The sequence below is a fragment of the Botrytis cinerea genome, chromosome 3 (assembly GCF_000143535.2).
Source record: "Botrytis cinerea B05.10 chromosome 3, complete sequence".
NCBI classification, from domain to species: Eukaryota; Fungi; Ascomycota; class Leotiomycetes; order Helotiales; family Sclerotiniaceae; genus Botrytis; species Botrytis cinerea.
The window spans coordinates 1,408,055-1,429,362 of record NC_037312.1 but is presented as its reverse complement, the minus strand read 5'-3'; the positions used below and the strand labels follow the sequence as shown (position 1 = coordinate 1,429,362).

The following is a 21,308-nucleotide window of genomic DNA, read 5'->3' as shown; positions in this document are numbered from 1 at the left end:
GGCTCGGGAGCGAGGCACGACCCATCCTTATCCCACTAAATTCGATCCACCCCACCACCGCCCGGCAGAAAACGAGCCATTGTCACATGTGCCATGATCAAATACGAATAAATAAATAATACCAAGGAAGTTCACAAGATACAAATATCTGTCATTCTGTCATTCTGTCCCTCAAAACACAATTTTTACTTCACTGATGGAGCGACGGTAGCATCGCAACAACTTCGTTCGACTTACAGTACATTGAAACTACCCATCTCCAGCAATGTTACCATATATCGATGCTCGTAAGGCTTTACCTCAACAAATGTGACGTAGTCTGACAAGTATCTATGCAGCTTTCGAATATGCCGCAGGCATCTTGGGAGCCTCGACTGATGAATGTATGTATCAAATCAAACAATACGGATTAGCTGCCAGGGATTTGGTTTCATTCTAACACCATACAGTAAAACTCATTACTTCCTTCCTCCTATCATATCCATTTGCAGGACTCTTGAAACGAGTTCCAGATTCGAGACCTGATTTGAAGAATTTCTTCATCATTGGGTGCGCAAACTACTCAAAAGGCACACTCTCTTCCCAAGTTGCTAACCTATTGACTATCAGGGTTTCCTCGTTCTACCTTCTTGGGCTTTTCGATTTATGGGATGGCACAAGAACACTGGCTATTAGTTCCATCGGGACATACTGCATCGCAAAATATGTGCAAGGCCCCTTTATGCCATGGGCCGGCTTCGTATTTCTGATGGCACATTTGTCAGTGAACCAGCTGGCTCGACAATTTGCCAATAACCCAGGAGTAGTGGATATTACAGGGGCTCAAATGGTGTTGGTTATGAAATTATCGGCATTCTGTTGGAATGTTGCAGATGGCCGATTGAAAGATGAAGAATTGACAGAAGATCAAAAGGAAAAGGCCATCAAACAACTCCCAAGCTTGTTAGACTACGCTGGATACGTCCTCTTCTTCCCATCTCTTTTCGCAGGTCCGGCGTTTGATTATGTGGACTATAAGCAGTGGATAGAAACCACGATGTTCGAAGTCCCTGCTGGCGTTGATCCTTCAAAGAAACCTCCAACACGAAAATTAAGAAAAATTCCAAGGAGTGGTACTCCGGCAATGTGGAAAGCTGCTGCTGGTTTGGGTTGGATCCTACTGTTTTTGAAGCTATCTGCTTGGTATTGGCCTGATCTCTTGACCGGCGACAAATACATGACTTATGGTTTTGCTCGCCGTGTCTTTGTTCTTCACATGGTCGGTATGACTGCTAGATTGAAGTATTACGGTGTATGGGCATTGACCGAGGGTGCATGTATCCTCTCAGGCCTTGGGTATAAAGATGTTGATCCAGTTACTGGCAAAGTTTCTTGGGACAGACTCTGTAATGTTAACCCATGGGGAGTGGAAACAGCCCAAAATACTCGCGCGTATCTTGGAAACTGGAATATGAACACAAATAACTGGCTTCGAAACTATATCTATCTTCGAGTTACTCCGAAGGGCAAGAAGCCTGGTTTCAGAGCTAGCATGGCAACTTTCGTAACCAGTGCTTTCTGGCACGGTTTTTTCCCTGGTTATTACCTTGCGTTCATCTTGGCCAGTTTTATCCAAACCGTCGCAAAGAGTAAGTCTTCCCCCCACTAGTTCTAGAGATGATTTTGTAACTAACTATCTTTAGACTGTCGCCGTTGTTTCCGTCCCTTCTTCATCGACCCCCAAACATCTCAGCCCACATCCTACAAACTCTACTATGATGTCTTCTCCTGGCTAGCAACTCAACTTGCATTCTCATTCACGGTCGCTCCCTTCATACTCCTTACTCTCCCCGCTTCATTCCTCGTTTGGTCACGCGTCTATTTCTACGCTGTCATCGGCACTGCCCTTTCAACCGCTTTCTTTGCTTCGCCTGCTAAATCGCATTTGATGAAGATGGTAAGCGTGAGAACTGGCAAATCTGATAAGGGATTGAAACGTTCAGCCAGTATGGAGAGTTTAGGGGGCAAGGAACCGGTTCTTGGGTTACCGGCTGATCCATCGAGAGATCTCGACGAGGCAATTGAAGAAGCAAAAGCGGAGCTTCAGGCGAGGAAGAGAAAGGGAAGTAAAGTAGAGTTGAAGTGAACGAACTTCTTAACTTGGAAGAAGTACAAAAATCTGCCTGAACAATCCAATTGGGGAGTTCTTAGGGATGTATATTGGTTAGATTTAGTATGATAAATACGAATATATACCGGACATACACAACACGAGAAATTCACAATACATATATTATTTTGGAATGATTTGAATGATAATTCGTTCTTCATGAACATTAGAATTTCTTTATCTTGTTCTATCTATCAATCATGCAGTCCAACGTTGCATCAATATATACATCGCAAGCGCATATAGCGCCATCATCGCCTTTGCCATCGCATCACCGGTCCTGTGTAGTCCCTTACTTTCCTATGCATCCTCCTTTTTCCCAACCATCATCAATAATAAAAATTATCCAACATACATACATACATACATGCCACGCAAGCTTTTTCTTTCCGTAAAGAAAGGGTATAATGCTAATATATCATCCGCGCGCGCTAAAAATAAAATAAAGAGTAAAAGTGAAAATAAAAAATGTCTAGACCCATCTGTTTGTTGCAAGAGTCGTTATTTGGTCGTAAGAATCATTATTAGAGAGGGGGTAGAGGGGCTCTACTCTAATATACAAGGGGTCGTTATGTCTGTGTCGTGTGCCGTGGGTCCTGGGTGTCGTGAGGATGCGAGGATATGGAGTGAGGTGAGGGTGGTGGAAAAGAGAAAGCGAGGGAGAAAATGAGGAGGTGGATATGACTAAGCCGTGAATTAAGATGGAATTACCATCCCTTTCGGGTACCTTCGATAGCGAGGATGATCTGGTATATATTAGCCTTCTGTGCAGCGATTGAAAAATAGACACGTCAAACTTACAATTGCAGCAATAATCAATAGTCCCACCACACTCATCCAACGATTAAGATTCCTCCACCACCTGGCACTCTCATACCGTGCCTCGTCCAACGGGCCAAATTCCTTCGCATAATCATTGTTGCCGCGACTTTCTACATCCCGTGCTTGTGTAAGATGCCCGGTACTATCTTCGCGTTCGCGCATCTCATGAACGGGCTTCGTGGGAAGAGGGAGAAAAGCGGCGATCATCCAGGTAAAAGGGAGGAGAAATCCAGTGATGAAGAGAACGACTTGGATGTTCCGACGGCCGAAAAAACCGCCCTCGGTCGAGAAGTTGATTTGCGGGGGCTCCCAGACAGATTGACGAGCGGCCCGACGGTCGGTACGGAGATGTGGAGACCAGACGCTGGAGATGAGGGACCAGGTTCTGAGAGCGCCATTGCCTTGGGCCGCGCTGGGTACAGGGGTAATTTCCATAGACTGTTGGGAGAAACCTCGCATGTGTGGATGACCTTCTCGTGGACGACGACGAGGACTATATAATTCATCTGGGAAATTTTCTGTATTGGGCGAACCACTCCCATAACTAAATGAACCGTTGCGACTTGGGGTTCCGCCGCTGGAACTCTCGGGTCTGTAGCCTAGATAACGACGCTCTCCACTTCCATAGTAGAGTCTAGCCCATGTTGGGATTGAGTTTGCGAGGAAACTGTTGGAGCGGGTGCTTATTGAGGAGCGCATGGTGTGTGTACGGGAAGTATCAGACGCTCCGGCATTGAACATACCGGACAATCTATTCCTGGATGGACGAGTGCGCAGATCTTGCATGGCGGTGATTCCATCACCATATTCATCTTGATCACCTATGACGGGAATAGACGAGCTGCTGAGCCCTCGACCAGCACGTGTCCAAGCCGGGCGTGGAGGATCCACAGATTCGCTCCTCGATCTTGTTAAGGCATCTTCTATTCCGTGCGACGAGCTGATACTGAGAACATTGCGACTGCCGCGACTGGGTAGACCGAATACACTCCTTCTTCCCATGCTGTCGGACCAAGCTTGCGAACCGCGTTCGGTGCCGGTTCCCTCGGACACGGAGAGCACAGTCGATAGCTGTGAGCTCCATTGATGCGGAGTCTCGATCATATGGGGACTCGTGGGGCTTGGCAACTCTGCCCATGAACTCAATCCTTTTGGCTTTTGAAGTTGAGCGTGGGTGGATAGATTGACTAATGATCCGCTCGCCACGATTGCTCGTTGTGCGTCGGGTTGTGTGTGAATCGTCGATAACGATGCTAGTGAATTAGCGCGGCTGTGAGCTGCACTGCGTAGCGAGTGATTTGATCTAGATTTCAATGTTTCTCGCGATCTGGATTTGTAGTAACCGAAATTATCGTTCGACCTCTTTTTCGTTCTGAGGGCAGGAATACGAAGAGATTCTTGAGAATACTTAGGTGCTGGGCCCTGACCACTGGAAAGAGATATAGATCTGGATAGATCCTCGTGGAATACGTAATTTTCGTGCTCGCTGGAAGAAGTGGTTGCTGCTCGAGCTCGAGGTCTATGGACGACTGATGAATTTGAATCTATATCAGAGTGATGATGTATGCGGTAATTGGAGCCACTTGAAAATGATGCTGCAAGAAATGAATCGGCAATTGATTCAGAGCGTTCTCGGGTACGGCCACGATGAATTTCGTAATTAGTATTATCGCCAGTTGTGCTTGTAGATAACTGAGGTCTATGTTGGGGTCTGAAGACTACTGAAGTTGGAGTATCTGGTTCATGTATTTGATAGTTCGAGTTGGGATAATTCGAAGTCGAATAGCCGGAAGTGCTTGTGGATAACTGGGGTCGATGCTGTGGCCTATAGATGACTGAGCCAGAGACAGATTCTTCGTGAATTTGGTAATTAGAATTATCCGAGGTGCTCGCAGATGACGTTTGAGATGTTTGGGGTCGGTGAATGACAGTCCCTACAGATTCCTGATTCGATTCCGGGATTGATTCCGGGATCGATTCTTGAATTGATTCTTGAATTGACTCTTGAACTGATTCTTGGATTGACTCCTGAATTGACTCCTGAACTGACTCCTGAACTGACTCCTGAACTGACTCTTGAATTGACTCTTGGATTGACGCTTCGCGCGGACGATGGATAGTTGTTGAAGGAGTGGACTGTCCAAGAACGGATTGACCGTCGAGAACTTCAAAATTAGGTTGGGTGGGAGTTGCAGTAAAGACAGATTCGTAAGTCGGCGATTCTGGAATATGGCTGTAAACTTTCCAATTAGTGCCCTCGCTCGCAGTTGAGGTTGTTGAAATGAATGATGGTTTTGCAGAAAGATCGTGGAAGCGGGGCTCCGGTCCGTCTGAAGTTTCTGGCAAAGGAGGAAGAGGATAGTCGAACGCTGGACCTTTTCCCTTTTCTGGTGTTTTGGGGACTTTTCGAACACCACCTACAATCGAGAACTCCGAGGACGAACAGCTTATATGATCTGCAGATATGGACTTCCTAGGCGTTGCCTCACTAGGTGCGGCTGTGTATGTGGAGTCGGTATTGGTGCATGAGGTGATAGAATGATCCAAATCTTGTACAGACGATGATGATGTTTTAGTGGATAAAGACTGTGAGGTACCGTCGTCGTTGGGCAGTGGTTCATCTTGGGGTACGAGGGAAAATGTCTTTCCGTCCCCGACCTTGACAACAAGGCGCTTTCTTGACTGGGGTCTGGGCCTCGTAGAGGATCGTGTCGCAGGAGTAGCAATTTGAGGCGTGTTATGCGTTGCAGTGGACGTGCCTCTAGGAGTGGCTGGCAGTGGTTGCGTTTTGGGCATCTGGTGAAACTCGGCTGGATCGGGGCTGGAACCTTGCCTACCATAGAAATATTGACCTTTGCCAATAGAATGACCAGGAGAGAGAATATGAGCCGACTGGGTGGGAAGAGCAGATCGTGAATAAATTTGGTCATCATCATTCTTATTATTGAAATCATTGTCATGATAATAATCATTCGCTTGTTCTCCTTCATCATCCTCCAATTGTCTCAAAAGTTGAGGGGGTTCGGGCGGAACCAATCGGACCGCTGCTGAGCGATTCGTCTCTGAATCTGATCTTTTGCGATGGTGAGCGAGGAAAACCAATCAAGGTGAGGGAAACTATCAACAATCTAGATGGGATGAAGGCAGTAAGTTTGCGCGTACCTTGTATGCAAAGGCCTTCTGGAAGGAGAGTTTGACATCCCGAACTAAATTCCTAACAAATCAGACGCATATTGTGCCTCCATGCGCCGAGAGAAGTTCGCAAATGCCTTCGTAAATGCCTTCCTTTTTTTGTTTGGGGTTAATGGTTTGCTTCGTATTCTTCTTGTTTCCTTCTTCGGGCCCTCCTGGGAATTGATGCTTGGTCGCAATGGCAGCGTTTTGCTAGTATGGTAACGAGTGCGTGCTATGTCTGCGACAGTAGTGAGTCGGTAGTTCGTCCCGTGTTTGGATCGTTTGTGTTTGTTTCCCTCTGAATGAATGTTTAATCTAGATCGATCGTACGTCGTTGGTCGTATTGCGCAGCGAATCGTTTCGAAGAGAGTAGAGATAATGGGATCAACCTTATTGTGTCGTCGTCGCACTGTATGTGTAGTAATGAGTGAGAAGGCAACGGCGAGAACGGTCTCGGTATTAATGCTAAGTATATATAAAAAGAGTGTGAGGGACCAATTGGCTGATCCGGGAGCAAAACGCAAAGACAAAGATAGATGGAAAAGGGTCGAGAAAGAGATCGAGAGCGAGAGGGGGAAACGAGAGGATATCAAAGGTCTATACCAGATGTACAACTCATCGCGACGGTACATAAAATTTCATATTCGACAGCCATACCTAGGTAGCCAGCTTTTTCACCGCTGACTACGGAGAATAATGTAAGGATTTTGTCTAAACCTTGGAAAGATATGGTAGGTCTCCAATTCCAAGGCCCATGTCTAGAATTTTAGCGTACCGTCAATCCGTAAAATTATCCCTTGTGTCCTTGGAGAAGCTCTTCCGACAAGCGATTCCCAGGTATTATCCGTCCTTCTAGCTGCTAGTAGTCACCAAGTAGTGGGATTAGAGGAGGAAAATAAGATGAACAGATAGACAGCGTGGCAGCCACAAATAGCTGAGTGAAGCCCAAGACGCCGAATGAGAGCGTTCCACACATCTAATCAGTCAATCATAGACAAATCCTATGGTCCAAAGAGGATCCCTTGGTCCTATACTCCGATCAAGATGTTTCCTGAATTAGACATTAGACGCAAGTGCAAATCTCCATGCACGCAGGAGGTATGCACTGTGCAGCGAACATGTAAAGACTACTGTCGGTGCCCCCAAATCGAAGGCCAACGATTCGACGGGCGTGGAGGCTTGAAAGGCTGCTAATTTAATGCCATGCAAAAGGAACCGTTGACTGCATGCCACTGCAGAAATTTGCATAAGCCATGCCGTTCGGGGTAAGGTGGCTGCTGGCGCGTCTAATGGATGGGGAGATTGACCAGAATTATCTGCACGCGACAGGGGGAACGGGTTTCTACTTCGTTTTACCTTTGGCGGGAGAGAAGGGCGAGAGGACATACGGCGTACACAGTACGTGCGGATACGGGGCAGCTACGATGTACACAGAGGTATCCAAACGTATGACGGGTCTGATACAAGATGCAAGAAGTTGCTGTACAGTGTATGAGACACGATCAATCGAGAAAGCGCCTTGGGTTGCAATTGGAAGCGCGCGTGGCTATAGAAAGGGGTAATCGATAACTTTCACTCATCATGCATTTCTTCCAATAGTTCCAGAGTTTATTCGTTCATCTGAACCTCTTCATGCTTCCCATTACGCTCGCGCTACCCATCGTCATGCAAAACGGGTGTGTCATGGAAGAAACAAAGCAGCAGATCCAACCTCCAGGAAAACATCTTCTCCATCTCTGACCAGGGTTGGAGCATCGATGATTCTCGGTAGTGGATCCGGAAGCTCACCATCTCATTTGAATCATTTCCGTTTCCAAGCAAGCAAGCATTGATGAAGCTTGGACTGAGTCTCGCTTGGCCGTCTAGACAACGAAAAACGCTGGCGAGTAAATAGAGGGTGCGCATAAGGTTTCCTCTTAGCTTTTTGCGTGGTAGGAGGGAGGTAAAGTTCTGTCATCCATCAAGCTCACGTCTGTCAACTGGGTGTCTGGTGCAATTGCATAATTGATGGATGGACTGATTGACAGTTAGGTTGATGGGCTGATCGAATCGCCCAAACTCTAAATGCCGACATAAAAGCCATCCAACACCATGGCATTCCGACACGCTGCAACGGCGGTGCAATGTAATTTTGATAATCATACAAACGCTCTCTCCACGGAGAATACTCCTAGCATCTGAGTCCGGTGTTTTACAGCACTTGTCCTTGATCCTCCTTGTTCTCCTGGTTCTGTAGATCGCCGGTACGCTTTTCGTTCCCTCGCAGACTGACCCTCCGATGCTTGCCTGTCCCTTGCAACTCGTAATTTGTCCACGCCACACGGCCCAGTCATTATGCTCCTCTGCTATACCTCGCAGGATCTAGAGCAAAGCTCCGGTACGCCTGTGCCGTCGCCATAAATTTGCGTAATTGCCATGTAAGAGCTGCATCGTGCGATTAATTGACGATAGATTGCGAAAGGTCCTGTGCTGTCCGCCGTGATAATGATGATAATGATCGCGGTGGACGAAGCATGAAACACGAAATTTCCCATGCGATCAGTGAAAGATTAAATTCCGCCGTAGTAAAAACAATATTTCAAATTCATAAGAGATGGTATGAAATAGACTTTGGTGAATAAATAGAACAATGGTAAGATCGGACTAAAATGGAACAATGTGAAAGTAAGAGTCCCTTGTTAACGCTTGACTTTACATTTCATCCATTTGACACAAAATCATGTAGTTATCCCATCTGAAGAATAAAAATCCAGCTCAAAGTTATGCTCGCTGCCCCTGTCTGTCCATCCACCGATTCTACTCCACAATCCAACATTTCATCGCATCATCATCACATATTTCCATCACAAGGCTTTCGAAATTGCCCTCAACCCACAGACTTCTCTTCGCAGAACTCACACGCCTCTCATCTCTCTAGATTGACGTCTGTACACAATCCTTGCCTCTACTGATCGACGGCGGATCCAGAAGATCGGATGAAGATATTCTGGGTGCTTTAATTTATATACCGGGACAGATACACCTGCACGATTCGAGTACTCGCCGCATCCATGGCACCCACTGGGATATATAGTCGTTTGAAGGCACTCTATACTGGCGAAAAGGGTTGGTATTTCTTGCACTCCTTCGCATCCATCTGCCAAAATCATGCACGCAGATTATCGATCATGGACAACCCAGCTAACCACATCTCCATTTCCAGAGAAAGAAGTTCCTCCATTTAGTACCACCACGGCCGTTTCTCTGTTGGTATTACTTCCCCCTCCCTATTTAGTTTCCCAAGCTTCTAGTTCAAACACTCACAATTACAGGTACTCTATACCCTCATCTACGTGATCCCCTTCTATCTCTCTTCGACGACCCGTCCTTCCCCCCAGCTCTCGCGCGATGCACCGACCGTTATCCGCGGACGAATTCGCTCGGTCACGCTCTCCTGTATCGTTGTATGTATTGGCACATTTGGAATTTTGTCCTCGGTGAAGAATGGAGATGCAGTGAAGTCCCTTCATTTGATGGGCTATTTTCCCATTGGATTTATCGAGACGGTCAAATGTGTAGGTTTGACGGCCATACTTTTCGCGGGACCCTTGTTTGAAGAAGGCATTGCGCAGGGACAATGGCGCGATTGGGTGCGATTAAGAGGATTGGGTGCTTTGAAGGGTTGGATTCCTTATAGGAATATTGTTGCTGTGAGTTAAACTTAACTAGATGTTCTCTTGTGGTGGCATATAACTAATAGCTATCAAGGGTCCCGTAACAGAAGAAGTTCTCTTCAGATCTGCCTCCGTACCCCTCCTCCTCCTCTCCAAGACCTCCAATACAACAATCATATTCCTTACCCCCGTCGTCTTCGGATTAGCCCATGTGCATCACTTTTACGAATATAGAATTACACACCCGCATGGCCCCATGGTTGGAGCTGTTCTCCGCTCCCTACTACAATTCTCCTACACAACATTATTTGGAGGCTACGCTACATTTCTGTATCTTCGAACGGGAAGCTTGCTGGCGGTGATATGTGTGCATGCTTTTTGTAATTGGATGGGTTTCCCACGTTTTTGGGGGAAGATTAGTAGTTCGGTGGATGGAGAAACTATTATTGGTCCGGATGTGGGAGCCAGCAAGAAGAGTGAAGATGTCACGGAGAATAATGGGGAGTTGAATATTCTCTGGACCATCACATATTATTCTCTCCTCGTAGTGGGTGCGTACTTCTGGTGGAAGTATTTATGGGTATTGTCTGAAAGCGAATTTGGTCTGGTCAAGTTTTAATATAGCTCTGAGCTACCTACTTTAATGATATACGATTGCTTCGTTGATTAAACGCATTCATGCAAAATTCAATGCTTATGGAGATAGGAGCGGGGGAAATAAAATTCGCATCCGGTATTCCCTGAAATTCGCATTGAAACTTTCTAGGTATAAGCCAGACGAATGTTTCTCCCAGCATGAACATTGTATATCAAGCGAAATTATCCCCCGAGCTTTTCTTTCAGATCCCTCATGATTTTCTCTGGTTCATATGATCATTCTTATGATCCAACGAAGATCTATCGTCGTGGGGCTTCGGAGATGCGATGTAGTATGAGGAGGGAACATCCTTTCATAATATCTAGCTTCGATTGAGAGAAATATGTACTCGCTTTCACTTGCTCAAATGACATTTTCACTGCTAGTCCTCGTGCTCAATCATCCCAGTCATCATCATCTTCTTCCTCTTCCTGCTTCTTGGCTTTCTTATCGAGATACAGCGTTCCGGCTGTGGTCTGACGTTTTATAACGCCTGAGGCTAAGAGTCTTGCTTCCAAATCCTTCGTGGTGAAGGTATCGGGCGTGTATCCCAAGCCCTCGAATCCGACGATTCGATCGACGGATCGACCGTCTATGAATACTAGAACACAAGGTAGGATTTTCACGTTTAATTTTGTGACGAGGAACGGGGCGTTTTCGACATCGATCTTGAGGAATCGGGTGTCGGTATGTTTGGGTGCTAGTGTCTATTTTTTGGAATTTTTTATGTTTAGTTCTCGTGATGGAATTTGTGGGAAATGGGAGAGAGAAGAGGGAAGAGAGAAGAGGGAAAAGAAACGTACGGAAAGATGAGTATCCATGACACCACAACGGGCGAAATCATCTTTGGAAAAATGGACGACGGCGTATTTGACCGAGGCGGTGAGGTCCATGAGCGCTTTTTCTTCTTTGATTTCGGTGAAGGAGCCGAAACCTTGGGTTTTTTGGGATTTGGCGCGCGTGAATTCGCTGTGCAGTTGCTGGAGGCGTTGTTCGCGGAAGGCGTCGACGGCGGGGTCTTCTTCGAGGGAGGCGATGAGCTGGAGAGGGTGTTAGAAGAGTGAGGGGGAGAGTTTTGGGGGGAGGAGAGCGATGGATGGGCGGATGTGTATTTGAGGAGGTGAGGGCATGTGGGATTATTTGTTCGAGGGCATGACTACTACGTAGATGGATATCTCGATATTGCAGCATGAGATTAAGTAAAAGAGAGCCTTGTCCTCTAGACACTAAAAACATGTATTGAATCACCGGCTTAACTTTGAGAGCCAAATGACAACTCCCCCTATGACACGTAGAACAAACAAAATGAAACTAATCACTCACAGCATCTTCATCGTCGGAATCGGCGTGGTCAAGCACCTTTGCGACGAGAGGGTCAAGTGTATTTGACATGATGATCGAGAGACTGATTCAAGAAGCCAGATAAAATGTTGTGCTGGACTTGGACTGTCGTCAGATTGGGACACACTGGTTGCAAACGCTTGTATGCAATGAAATAGCTTTTGTCCAGAAGTGTGACTTCTTGCGAGGAATTGTTCTGTTTCCCTGATGCCAAATCCACGGGTACACGTAGGTAAAGTCTCGTTTAAGTGACCAAAAGAATCGAAAGGTCCTTGCTTTTACCCCTGGCTTCGACTTCCCTCTGAATTTCTGAGAGAGAAATCTCGTGCGTGTGTACGAAAATGGATTGAGCCTCTTCTCCAGAATTTTCACCTGGTTGGTCCCCTTTTTGGCAGATCACGTACAAAAGGGTGGATTCTTGTCAAAACTGGCTGGCGAGTTGATTCGTGTTGCTGTTTAACTATTTTTATCCCCCACACAGAATTTCTTACACCAATCTTATTAGCCCCCTGTACTAAAACGATTAAAGATTCGGTCTGGCTGTCCTCTCTACCATAATTTTCAAAACTCCATATTCAACACTTTCTTTCTTTCCTTTCATCTTCTTAGGTCTTCCGTACTCACACCTGAGAGAGCACATTTGGAGTCAGTTTGCAAGAATCCCCTTTAATCGTTAGTCTCTTTTCGACACCGAGACATTCTCCAACGGGCATCTACCCACGAAGCTCCGACCGATTACGAATCCCCAATTTCGTGCCTCTCTGTTTGCGCATCTCTACCATCAGGAGCACGATAAGAAATTGCATTTCTTTGACCGAGAACAATCGCAATCATGGATGACAAGAAGAACGAAGATCTCGAGATGCGCAATTTCAATGGGCGTTCGTCCCCATCTCAACGCGATCCTTTTCTAGCCAAGCCAGGGGCAGCAGCCAAAAGAGGAAATTCTGCCTTCGACCTCTCCAATGTTACGAATAGTCCAGGGATATCTATTCTTGCCTACTGTTTGGCATCGATTTCTATGACCGTGACCAACAAGTACTGTGTCTCGGGTTCAAACTGGAATTTGAACTTCTTCTATCTCGCTATTCAGGTATGCGTTGAATGCCATTGTTGTGCTGGGTCTTGACTAACGCCAGCAGTCTGTTGTATGTATCATTGCGATTATCATCTGCAAGCAAGCGGGATTGATCACAAATCTTGCTCCATTCGACACCAAGAAGGCGAAGACATGTAAGTATCTGTAGTCCTGTCGGAGCGAATTTGGCGGCTGACATAGATTAGGGTTTCCCATCTCACTTCTTCTCGTCGGCATGATCTACACCAGTACCAAAGCCCTTCAATTCCTCTCCGTTCCTGTGTATACCATCTTCAAGAACTTGACAATCATTGTGATCGCATATGGTGAGGTTTTGTGGTTTGGAGGAAGCGTCACTCCTTCTGCTCTCTTCTCGTTCGGTCTTATGGTCCTCAGTTCTGTCGTTGCTGCGTGGGCTGATATCCAACACGCTTTGTATGGAGGTGGTGCTGCACAATCCGCAGAGGCTGCTGCTGCTCTCTCTACATTGAATGCTGGATATGCGTGGATGGGCATGAACGTTTTCTGCACTGCAGCATACGTTCTATCTATGCGTAAGGTTATCAAGAAGATGAACTTCAAGGATTGGGACAGTAAGTTTTTCCATGCGTGTGCAGCTTCTTTTTCAATGCTAATTTTGTTCTAGCTATGTTCTACAACAACCTTCTCACCATTCCTGTCCTCTTCGTTTGCTCCTTCATTTTCGAAAACTGGTCATCCGAGAACCTCACCAAGAACTTCCCACTTGAGACCCGAAACAACCTCATTCTCGGCATGATCTACTCTGGTCTTGCTACTATCTTCATTTCATACTGCTCTGCTTGGTGTATCCGTGTCACTTCCTCCACAACCTACTCGATGGTTGGTGCTCTCAACAAGTTGCCAATCGCTGTCAGTGGTCTCGTTTTCTTCGCAGCCCCTGTCACATTCGGAAGTGTATCTGCCATCTTCATCGGTTTCGTCAGTGGCATCGTGTATGCATGGGCAAAGGTTAGACAAAACCAATCGAAGGGAAATATCCTTCCCACAACACAACCAGTTATGAGCGCCAGTTCCCAGAGCAATCGCGATGCTGCAAAGGCATAAATAAGTGCCGGCACTCTTAATCAAATGGGTTCATGACTTGACCCATCAATAGTACCTCATTTTGAGTGCTTTTAATCTAAAATATGAAGCACGATCTAGAGAATGACTGACGGCCTCGGCAAGACGGCTCTCTGTGGCCAGTCTTCACATCCGAATCGAGGAAAATTGGAGCAGGGTTTGGAGATATATATTTGTATTATACACTTTTTATTGTTGGACGTACGTTAGATGGAAAGAATTTCCCGAGATTCTTGACAAGCAGGTCTTCTTTTACACACCTTTCAACCTCATGCATAACTTCTAGGGTCTGAGATTTTCTGAGTCATGGCGTATGTATGGGACATGATGCGTTCATGAGCAATGGATAATAGAATTCGTAGTGTTTTAGGAATCCCAAAAGTATGTTAATATACTTTAGTTGTGTGTGTGACAGTGATATGGCTTTTCTGGGTTGTGTGTCATGTTAATTCCTAAAGGCATTCTTGAACAACTAATGACAGAATTGACGAAATCTAACATGATAGCGTACAATCAATTGTTTGCCCACAGACAGACAAATTAACAAGACATTCTAAGCTGATATTGAGTGTCAATTGTTCAAGATCTCTCATGACTTTCGTTTGGACTTTTGTTTGTAGTATGTATCGATTGATAGGGCTGAATGACGTCGCTTCCGAAATGGAGAAAATCAGATGCAAACACATCCCGCATTTGAGCTATGGCAATATTTTAAGCTAGCTATCTCATATGCCACAGGAGTACAAGTACATAGCAAAGTTTCTATTTAGAACATGTTGATCATTGTGGATTCATGATCTTTCTTCATTTTGTATTCTATTTCACATCAAGTTCGCATGAAGTTCGCACTTCAATTGCATAACTAAAATGACAATCCCGGCCCCCATTCCAGACAAGGCTGAATCCTCGTTCGTTCCTCTTCCCTGGTTACTTTTTTGAGGACGTCAATCGGAATGGACTTACGCTGATATACATTCGCAGACTGTCATTTACCCAAGGACTACTACTAGGCCAACTCTCAATCGTCATTCTCATCGGAGCGTTCATCAAATTCTTCATCTTTGGTGATCCTCCCTCTCCAGATGTAACCGCTGCTCTGCGGGCCACGGAGCGTCGTTCCCGAACCCTCGCGCACAAGAGATCTCTCCTTACTCTCCGTAGCTCAACACCTCGCCGTGCTTCACAACCTCTCAATCGTAAACGCTCTAGCGTTCTGAGAAATCCGGCGCCGTTGACTACCAATGCTATACTGAGTAAAACATACTATAATGTGGATAGTCATCAACCGGAAAGTCTAGATTGGTTCAACGTATTGATCGCCCAGACGATTGCACAATTTCGCGCGGATGCTCAGCACGATGATGCGATTCTTACGAGTCTGACCAAGGTGTTGAATGGGGGGAATCGACCTGATTTTCTGGACGAGATTAAAGTCACGGAATTGAGTCTGGGAGAGGATTTCCCGATTTTCAGTAATTGTAGGGTTATTCCCGTGGATGAGGATGGGATGACGTTGGGGAGGGAGGGAGGTGCTGCGGGGAGAGAACATGGGAGGTTGCAGGCTAGGATGGATGTCGATTTAAGTGATTTTATCACGTTGGCGGTGGAAACGAAGTTGCTGCTGAATTATCCGAAACCGTTGGTTGCGGTGTTGCCGGTGGCGTTGGCGGTTTCGGTCGTGAGGTTTAGTGGGACTTTGTCTATCTCGTTCGTGCCGGGGAGTCCGTTGAATGGCAGTCCTACTACGCTTGCATTCTGTTTCTTGGATGATTATAGATTGGATCTTTCGATACGCAGTTTGGTGGGCAGTCGATCGAGATTGCAGGATGTGCCGAAAATCGCACAGTTGATTGAGGCGAGATTACATACTTGGTTTGATGAACGCTGTGTGGAGCCGCGTTTCCAACAAATTGAACTTCCGAGTCTGTGGCCGAGGAAGAAGAATACGAGGGGTGGAGAGGATTTGGACACGGGGTCTGATGCGGGGGGTATTGGGAGGGCGAGGAGTAGAGATGTGGAGAGGGATTTGAGGGAGGAGGCTCGGAAAGAAGTCGAGGCGGAAACGGGAATTAGAGTGGGCAGAAGTAAGCTGGGGGTTAGTCTGGATGTGCCAGATGAGGGGAGTGAGGATGGTTTGAGGTTCAGACGGAAAAGTAAGGGGAGAGATGAATATGCTATGCCGGGGAGTATGCCGGGGTTGAGTATGACGTAGGCATGGGATTGTGTGTTTATTGAATATAATGAATGCTTTTCCTCGATGATGTGAAGTGGTTAAAATATACTCTGCGTTTTTTATTAGCTCACTTGACTGATCTAATATTGAATGATGAAATAGGATGTGAGTAATCTATTTTTAAAAACAGATACTTTGATATCAATTCAGCTAATTAATATGATATTCAATAGCATAATGCTGTAAGTAATCTATAAATGAGTATAATAGTAGTTATACTAATCAATTTTGAAAGGTAAATTGGATTTTCCGAGCGAATAATATTATGATCGGCAAAAGATTGTGGTTTAGGAACGGACAGAGTATTGACTCGTTCGTTGTATGGGGTTCTCTTCGACTTATTGAAGAGCTTACGCTCAGCCGAGTTCAATAAGGTGTTTTCTAGGGGTTAATTAAATTGAAATTTTCAAGGCTTAAAGATATCCCAATGTGGTGGATGACCAGATGATTCTATTACTGAGAATAGGTGAGCAGTGACATGCATCGTTTTTCACATCGTGTCTAGAAGATTGCGTGGACAGTCGCATTTATGATGGAACGTCATTAAGAAGTTGTCTTTTGTTCAAGCTTCAAGTGGTATAGGCTGAGAAAGAACAAAAAGGCAATACGTGGATGATCTATATGGAAGGGGGAGTGGGAGAAGCTTTCAGACTTTTAAGCTCATGGTAGCGGTGGGTCATATGTCTGTTCCTAACATGCCACTACTGCGTAATCAAGAGCAATTCCAAAGGTATGTTGGCCATCACAAGAGAAGTAGTGAAGCCTCGCTAAATGTGCTCCCAAGTTCCAAACGGGTTGCTGTGTTGGGCGGCGGGAAGTTGGCGCTAGATATGGTATGGGTATGTATGAATGTGTTAAGAAGGGAAATGAAGTTCATTGGATCGTACGGGAACGTGGAGAGGCCAGCGTTATTCTTTCCAGCGCCTGCAAAGGATTCTAAATGTCAGGATTCAGTAGAACGTTCGGCAACTAGATGTAGGGCTTGCTTTGACCCCTCTTCATTCATGCCGCGTGGGATCCTGGCTTGGTTATCAAGGCTTTTCCACGAATTGCAGTACGGAGTCGACTATATGGCAAAGAAGGCTGAGGCCAACGATGGGCATTGCTATGCTCTGGCTGCTTATCAACCAAAAAAGGATATCTAGCTTTAGACCACTCAACTTCACTACTTCGTGAGCACCCCATCTTGCTTACTGTAACATCTTTTTCTTATGCTTATATGTAATGCTTTCTGGTTTACTGGCCCTTTAAGCCTGGAATAGTGTGATGATTTCTGGGATACAATTGCCCAAAATGTTCAAATCCACCGCCAGGATATTGAATCCCTCACGCCCCAAAGCATATTTCTTGGTGACAGGGCCTCTATACTGGCTGACACGCTTCTATGCGATACAGGCCGGAGATTCAGCTACCCATTTTCTCCCCCTCACTAATCAAAACGCTCGGGTTTCCGTATTTTGTTTCTGAATATTCATCCCCATATTCAAAAAAATTCTGCCATGAGGAGATGTTCTCTCCCATGCTGACCATCTCGTTCTCTCCCGTTTCCCACAACTCGCTCACCCCCTCCACACCAAAAACGACTCTCTACTCCAATCACACCCGCCAAATTATGCCACGGCAGAGCTCCTCTTGATCTCAATCATGCAAGATCCATCGTCTACCTTGGCAACATCGACATATCAAACTCATTTCGAGCCGCAGAAGCGCAGGCCATCTGGAAGCTGGGGCATGGCCTATCTGTCAGGACATCTAGCGCTGCCTGCACTAGCAGAAATGCAACAACGTGTAGCATACGCAAATGCTTTTTCGTGCCGCCGATATCCATCGCGGATGGTCAGAAGGCGATTGCATTTTCTTTGAACTGATATGGCATACGGATCATTTGCTTGTGGGAGTGGGGCTGAAATCGCAATCGCGCGAGCTGCTGGTCATGGACCCTCGTCTTGCGCAGGATTTTGCGGGGGTAAAGGAAGAATATAGAAGGAAGTTTAGGGTGTGAAGAGCAAGTTTATGTATGCTATGTAGATCCTAGACCTTGTAATGGGATCCTACACCAAGCTGAGACAGGTGTTCTCGCTGTAGTATCTCCTAAAACTCGCATCTTGCATCTTGCATCTTGCATCTTGCATTCTGCATTCTTGGGAATTAAATTTAGGTGGTTTTGAGCTTCTATTTCTCCGAGTAAGGGTCTCATAATTACGGATTATGTAGATATTCTGGTGCTTATATCTAAAATGGTAAGGAGTGTACGCTGAGGTTGGGATTAATCGAGAAAAGATCAAGTCGTGTTTTGCTTGACGAGAAGTAAGAAAATGGTAAGGAGTACTGGATAGGAAATGTTTGTACGGGAGTTAGAATGATTGCAAAAATAACATCAAGGTTTGGCATTAAGAATTCGAGGCTTGGGGTCTTGGGTCTTGGAGGCCATGAGTGAAGTTGTCTTCTGACATCTCGGTGTTGCGGCTTACGCGGAGGCGGAGGCAGATGTGTGTATAGCATTCGGAAAGGGGTGGCGAGTTTCTAGATTTTGTAGATTACAGAGCGCGGGGGATGGATAACACTTGTGATATCGGATGGAAATCTTCAACCAAGTCCGTTCCGTGTATACATACGGAGCTAACGTTCAGATGTGTGCAAATCGGGGTTTGTTAAGAGTCCGATATACGCGTGCTAGATTGGATAGGTAGGTATCTAGTGAGCTAGCAGTATTGTATCGGTAGATGTTGTAGATTTTTCATAATGCCCCCTTCTCCTCCCTCCACCCACGCAGCCAAGTGATTGAAGATGGCTGAGTATTATAGATCATCCCGTGCGAAATGAATATTCATTTTTGAAGGGTCAAGTTATCATTTGACATTCCTCTCGCCTGTTCTAATCCCATCTAGACTGGACTGCACAGTAAAGGCTTCACGGTTATCACTCCACCTACTTCATCTAATACGTCTACCGGTATTGCTTTTCAATACTTTCCTTTGATTTCCTACCACTTTTTTTTGGCACAATTTGAAGTTTCCCTCACAAGACTATCTTCAAGGTTACAATAAGCATCTTCAAAATACGAAATACGATATACGATATTCGTTGTCCCACCAAATCGATTCTGATCCCTATCTTTGTGCATACACGTTGTGGATGTGGATGTGGATGTGGATTGCATTAATTTCCCCTTTCACTTCCAGGTCTACTTTTTACCACTACTAGTAGTCAAATTTATTAATTAATTTCTATTTCACTTGATCATTCTTCAACCAAAAACATCTTTTGCTTCGATTTGGAAACAGTCTGCAACGCCAACATTACCTACCTACCTACCTACCTACCTACCAACACTCCTTTGACATATGCCGTAGCTGATTTTGGAAATTCCCGGATTCTTGCTCTCCCAGAGTCTTCTACAATTTCCCTAATCGACCCCTCCGTTATCTCGAGATCCATACCTCCGACCCCTTATCGAACAATTCCCATCACGACCCTCACTCGATATAACTACGATACAATCGAAAAGATTGAAGCCCTTGGGGGAAACGCTTTTAACATCCTCGATTCTACCACCCAACCTTACCATGAGGCGTGGCACTCTTCTATTCTTGGTGATCAATTTTATAGTGATTGGTTTCCTTGTAAATGCCTTCAGCACCCTCATATCGCTACTCTTCATAGACGGAGCCGCAGATGCTATTCACCGCTCCGAAATACCTGCGCCAGGCTCAGAGATGATCGAGAATCGCACACAGCTTATTCCCAAGATCATTCATCAGACATATATCAATGAGTCGATTCCTGAGCGATGGAAGGCGGGACAACAATCGTGCATTGAATTGCACGATGATTATGAATATAAGGTATGTTTACTTTGCCCGGTCGAGTGAAGAGAAAGAGAGGAAGAGGCTAACTTCCACAGTTATGGACAGATGAAGCCTCAAGAGCTTTCATCGCAACGGAATATCCTTGGTTCCTTGATACATTCGACAGCTACCCCTTCCCAATTCAACGTGCAGATTCTATCCGCTATTTCGTATTAGCACATTACGGAGGAATATACATCGATCTCGACGACGGTTGTAAACGACGTCTCGATCCCCTCCTCAGCTATCCCGCCTGGTTGCGCAGAACTATTCCAACCGGAATCAGTAACGATGCCATGGGTTCCGTCCCTCAACATCCTTTCTTCCTCCGCGTCATCGAATCTCTCCAAGCATACAACAGAAACTGGGGCATGCCATACATCACCGTTATGTACAGCACCGGCCCGCTCTTCCTCTCGGTCCTCTGGATCGAATACATGCGAACCGTTACCGACGAAGCAGGCCGCGTGCGTAATCTTATGCCAGATGAATACAACAAGCATGCATGGAGTTTCTTCAACATCGTCAAAGGCAATAGTTGGCACGGAAAAGACGCGCAAACGATTTTCTGGATGGGCAAACATTGGCTCTTGCTTACGGTCGCGGGTTTTGCGATCGCAGGAGTTGTGGGTGGATTTCTGTGGTTGGCGTGGAACATGTGGGTGGTGCGATCGGGTAAATCGCAGAGGAGGGGAATGGCTCTTTGGAGAAGAGTCAGTGGGAAGGATAGATATGAGTTATTGGATCGTTCGGTGTGAGTATAGAATTTGGGATTCGGATGAGACTACTGGGGTAGTATATGTTAAGATGATATGATATTTGTAATTATGGGATGGGGTTTCTGGAATAAAACAAACGGGGAAGAGGTAGATTGTATAAGGATTTTAATGGATGAAATGAATTAACGGAGAATATTATTACACCCCAATCGTGTCTCTGGAATTCATCCGTTATTGCAGGCGGGTAGGTCTAAGAAATTAGCAGCTAAGTGACATCAGTGCTGGTCGATATGAGATGGGCTAAGTATGGATATGGCGTTCACCAAAAGGAGGCTTAAGGAGGGTGAATCGAAGTCGAAGCTCACTGGGGTGCCTACATGCTTTTGGCATTGTGACAAGGTATTCAAAGTTCAGGTGAGGATTTTCAAGTGAGAAATCTATATGGATGTTGATAGTGGAGTAGATGGGTAGCTTTTTGTTTGGTACGAGGACGAGGAGTGTTCTTGAAATTTCATCGTGCGCTCTTGGGGAAAATGATGGAAGCTTACCA

General features: G+C 45.7%; 7 protein-coding genes across 7 annotated transcripts; 5 read left to right on the top strand and 2 right to left on the bottom strand.

The window, feature by feature from the left end:
* Nucleotides 1–125: 125 nt before the first annotated feature.
* On the top strand, nt 126–2,272 carry Bcale1. Its single transcript, XM_001560607.2, has 5 exons — nt 126–287; nt 339–383; nt 450–549; nt 610–1,628; nt 1,683–2,272. Exons 1-5 carry the CDS (start codon nt 266–268, stop codon nt 2,123–2,125), a joined length of 1,629 nt encoding a protein of 542 aa, XP_001560657.1. The 5' UTR covers nt 126–265; the 3' UTR covers nt 2,126–2,272.
* Nucleotides 2,273–2,288: 16 nt separating this feature from the next.
* BCIN_03g04270 (hypothetical protein) lies at nt 2,289–6,821 on the bottom strand. The gene is made up of 3 exons (XM_024691945.1): nt 6,134–6,821; nt 2,951–6,044; nt 2,289–2,895 (listed from the first exon to the last, which is right to left on the bottom strand). The coding sequence occupies exons 1-3, from the start codon at nt 6,169–6,171 to the stop codon at nt 2,857–2,859; spliced, it is 3,171 nt and encodes a 1,056-aa protein (XP_024547718.1). The 5' UTR covers nt 6,172–6,821; the 3' UTR covers nt 2,289–2,856.
* Nucleotides 6,822–8,646: 1,825 nt separating this feature from the next.
* On the top strand, nt 8,647–10,495 carry Bcrce1. Its single transcript, XM_024691944.1, has 5 exons — nt 8,647–8,809; nt 8,871–9,250; nt 9,348–9,394; nt 9,457–9,834; nt 9,893–10,495. The coding sequence occupies exons 2-5, from the start codon at nt 9,196–9,198 to the stop codon at nt 10,415–10,417; spliced, it is 1,005 nt and encodes a 334-aa protein (XP_024547717.1). The 5' UTR covers nt 8,647–8,809; nt 8,871–9,195; the 3' UTR covers nt 10,418–10,495.
* A 6-nt stretch (nt 10,496–10,501) lies between these two features.
* On the bottom strand, nt 10,502–12,169 carry Bcplp1. Its single transcript, XM_001560602.2, has 3 exons — nt 11,759–12,169; nt 11,239–11,475; nt 10,502–11,142 (listed from the first exon to the last, which is right to left on the bottom strand). The coding sequence occupies exons 1-3, from the start codon at nt 11,825–11,827 to the stop codon at nt 10,831–10,833; spliced, it is 618 nt and encodes a 205-aa protein (XP_001560652.1). The 5' UTR covers nt 11,828–12,169; the 3' UTR covers nt 10,502–10,830.
* A 111-nt stretch (nt 12,170–12,280) lies between these two features.
* On the top strand, nt 12,281–14,486 carry BCIN_03g04240 (hypothetical protein). Its single transcript, XM_001560601.2, has 4 exons — nt 12,281–12,869; nt 12,919–13,009; nt 13,061–13,447; nt 13,501–14,486. Exons 1-4 carry the CDS (start codon nt 12,609–12,611, stop codon nt 13,938–13,940), a joined length of 1,179 nt encoding a protein of 392 aa, XP_001560651.1. The 5' UTR covers nt 12,281–12,608; the 3' UTR covers nt 13,941–14,486.
* Nucleotides 14,487–14,647: 161 nt separating this feature from the next.
* Nucleotides 14,648–16,292, top strand: Bcmmm1. Its single transcript, XM_001560600.2, has 2 exons — nt 14,648–14,866; nt 14,940–16,292. Exons 1-2 carry the CDS (start codon nt 14,826–14,828, stop codon nt 16,168–16,170), a joined length of 1,272 nt encoding a protein of 423 aa, XP_001560650.1. The 5' UTR covers nt 14,648–14,825; the 3' UTR covers nt 16,171–16,292.
* Nucleotides 16,293–18,960: 2,668 nt separating this feature from the next.
* BCIN_03g04220 (hypothetical protein) lies at nt 18,961–20,966 on the top strand. Its single transcript, XM_001560598.2, has 2 exons — nt 18,961–20,036; nt 20,096–20,966. The coding sequence occupies exons 1-2, from the start codon at nt 19,758–19,760 to the stop codon at nt 20,795–20,797; spliced, it is 981 nt and encodes a 326-aa protein (XP_001560648.2). The 5' UTR covers nt 18,961–19,757; the 3' UTR covers nt 20,798–20,966.
* The last annotated feature ends 342 nt before the right edge of the window (nt 20,967–21,308 follow it).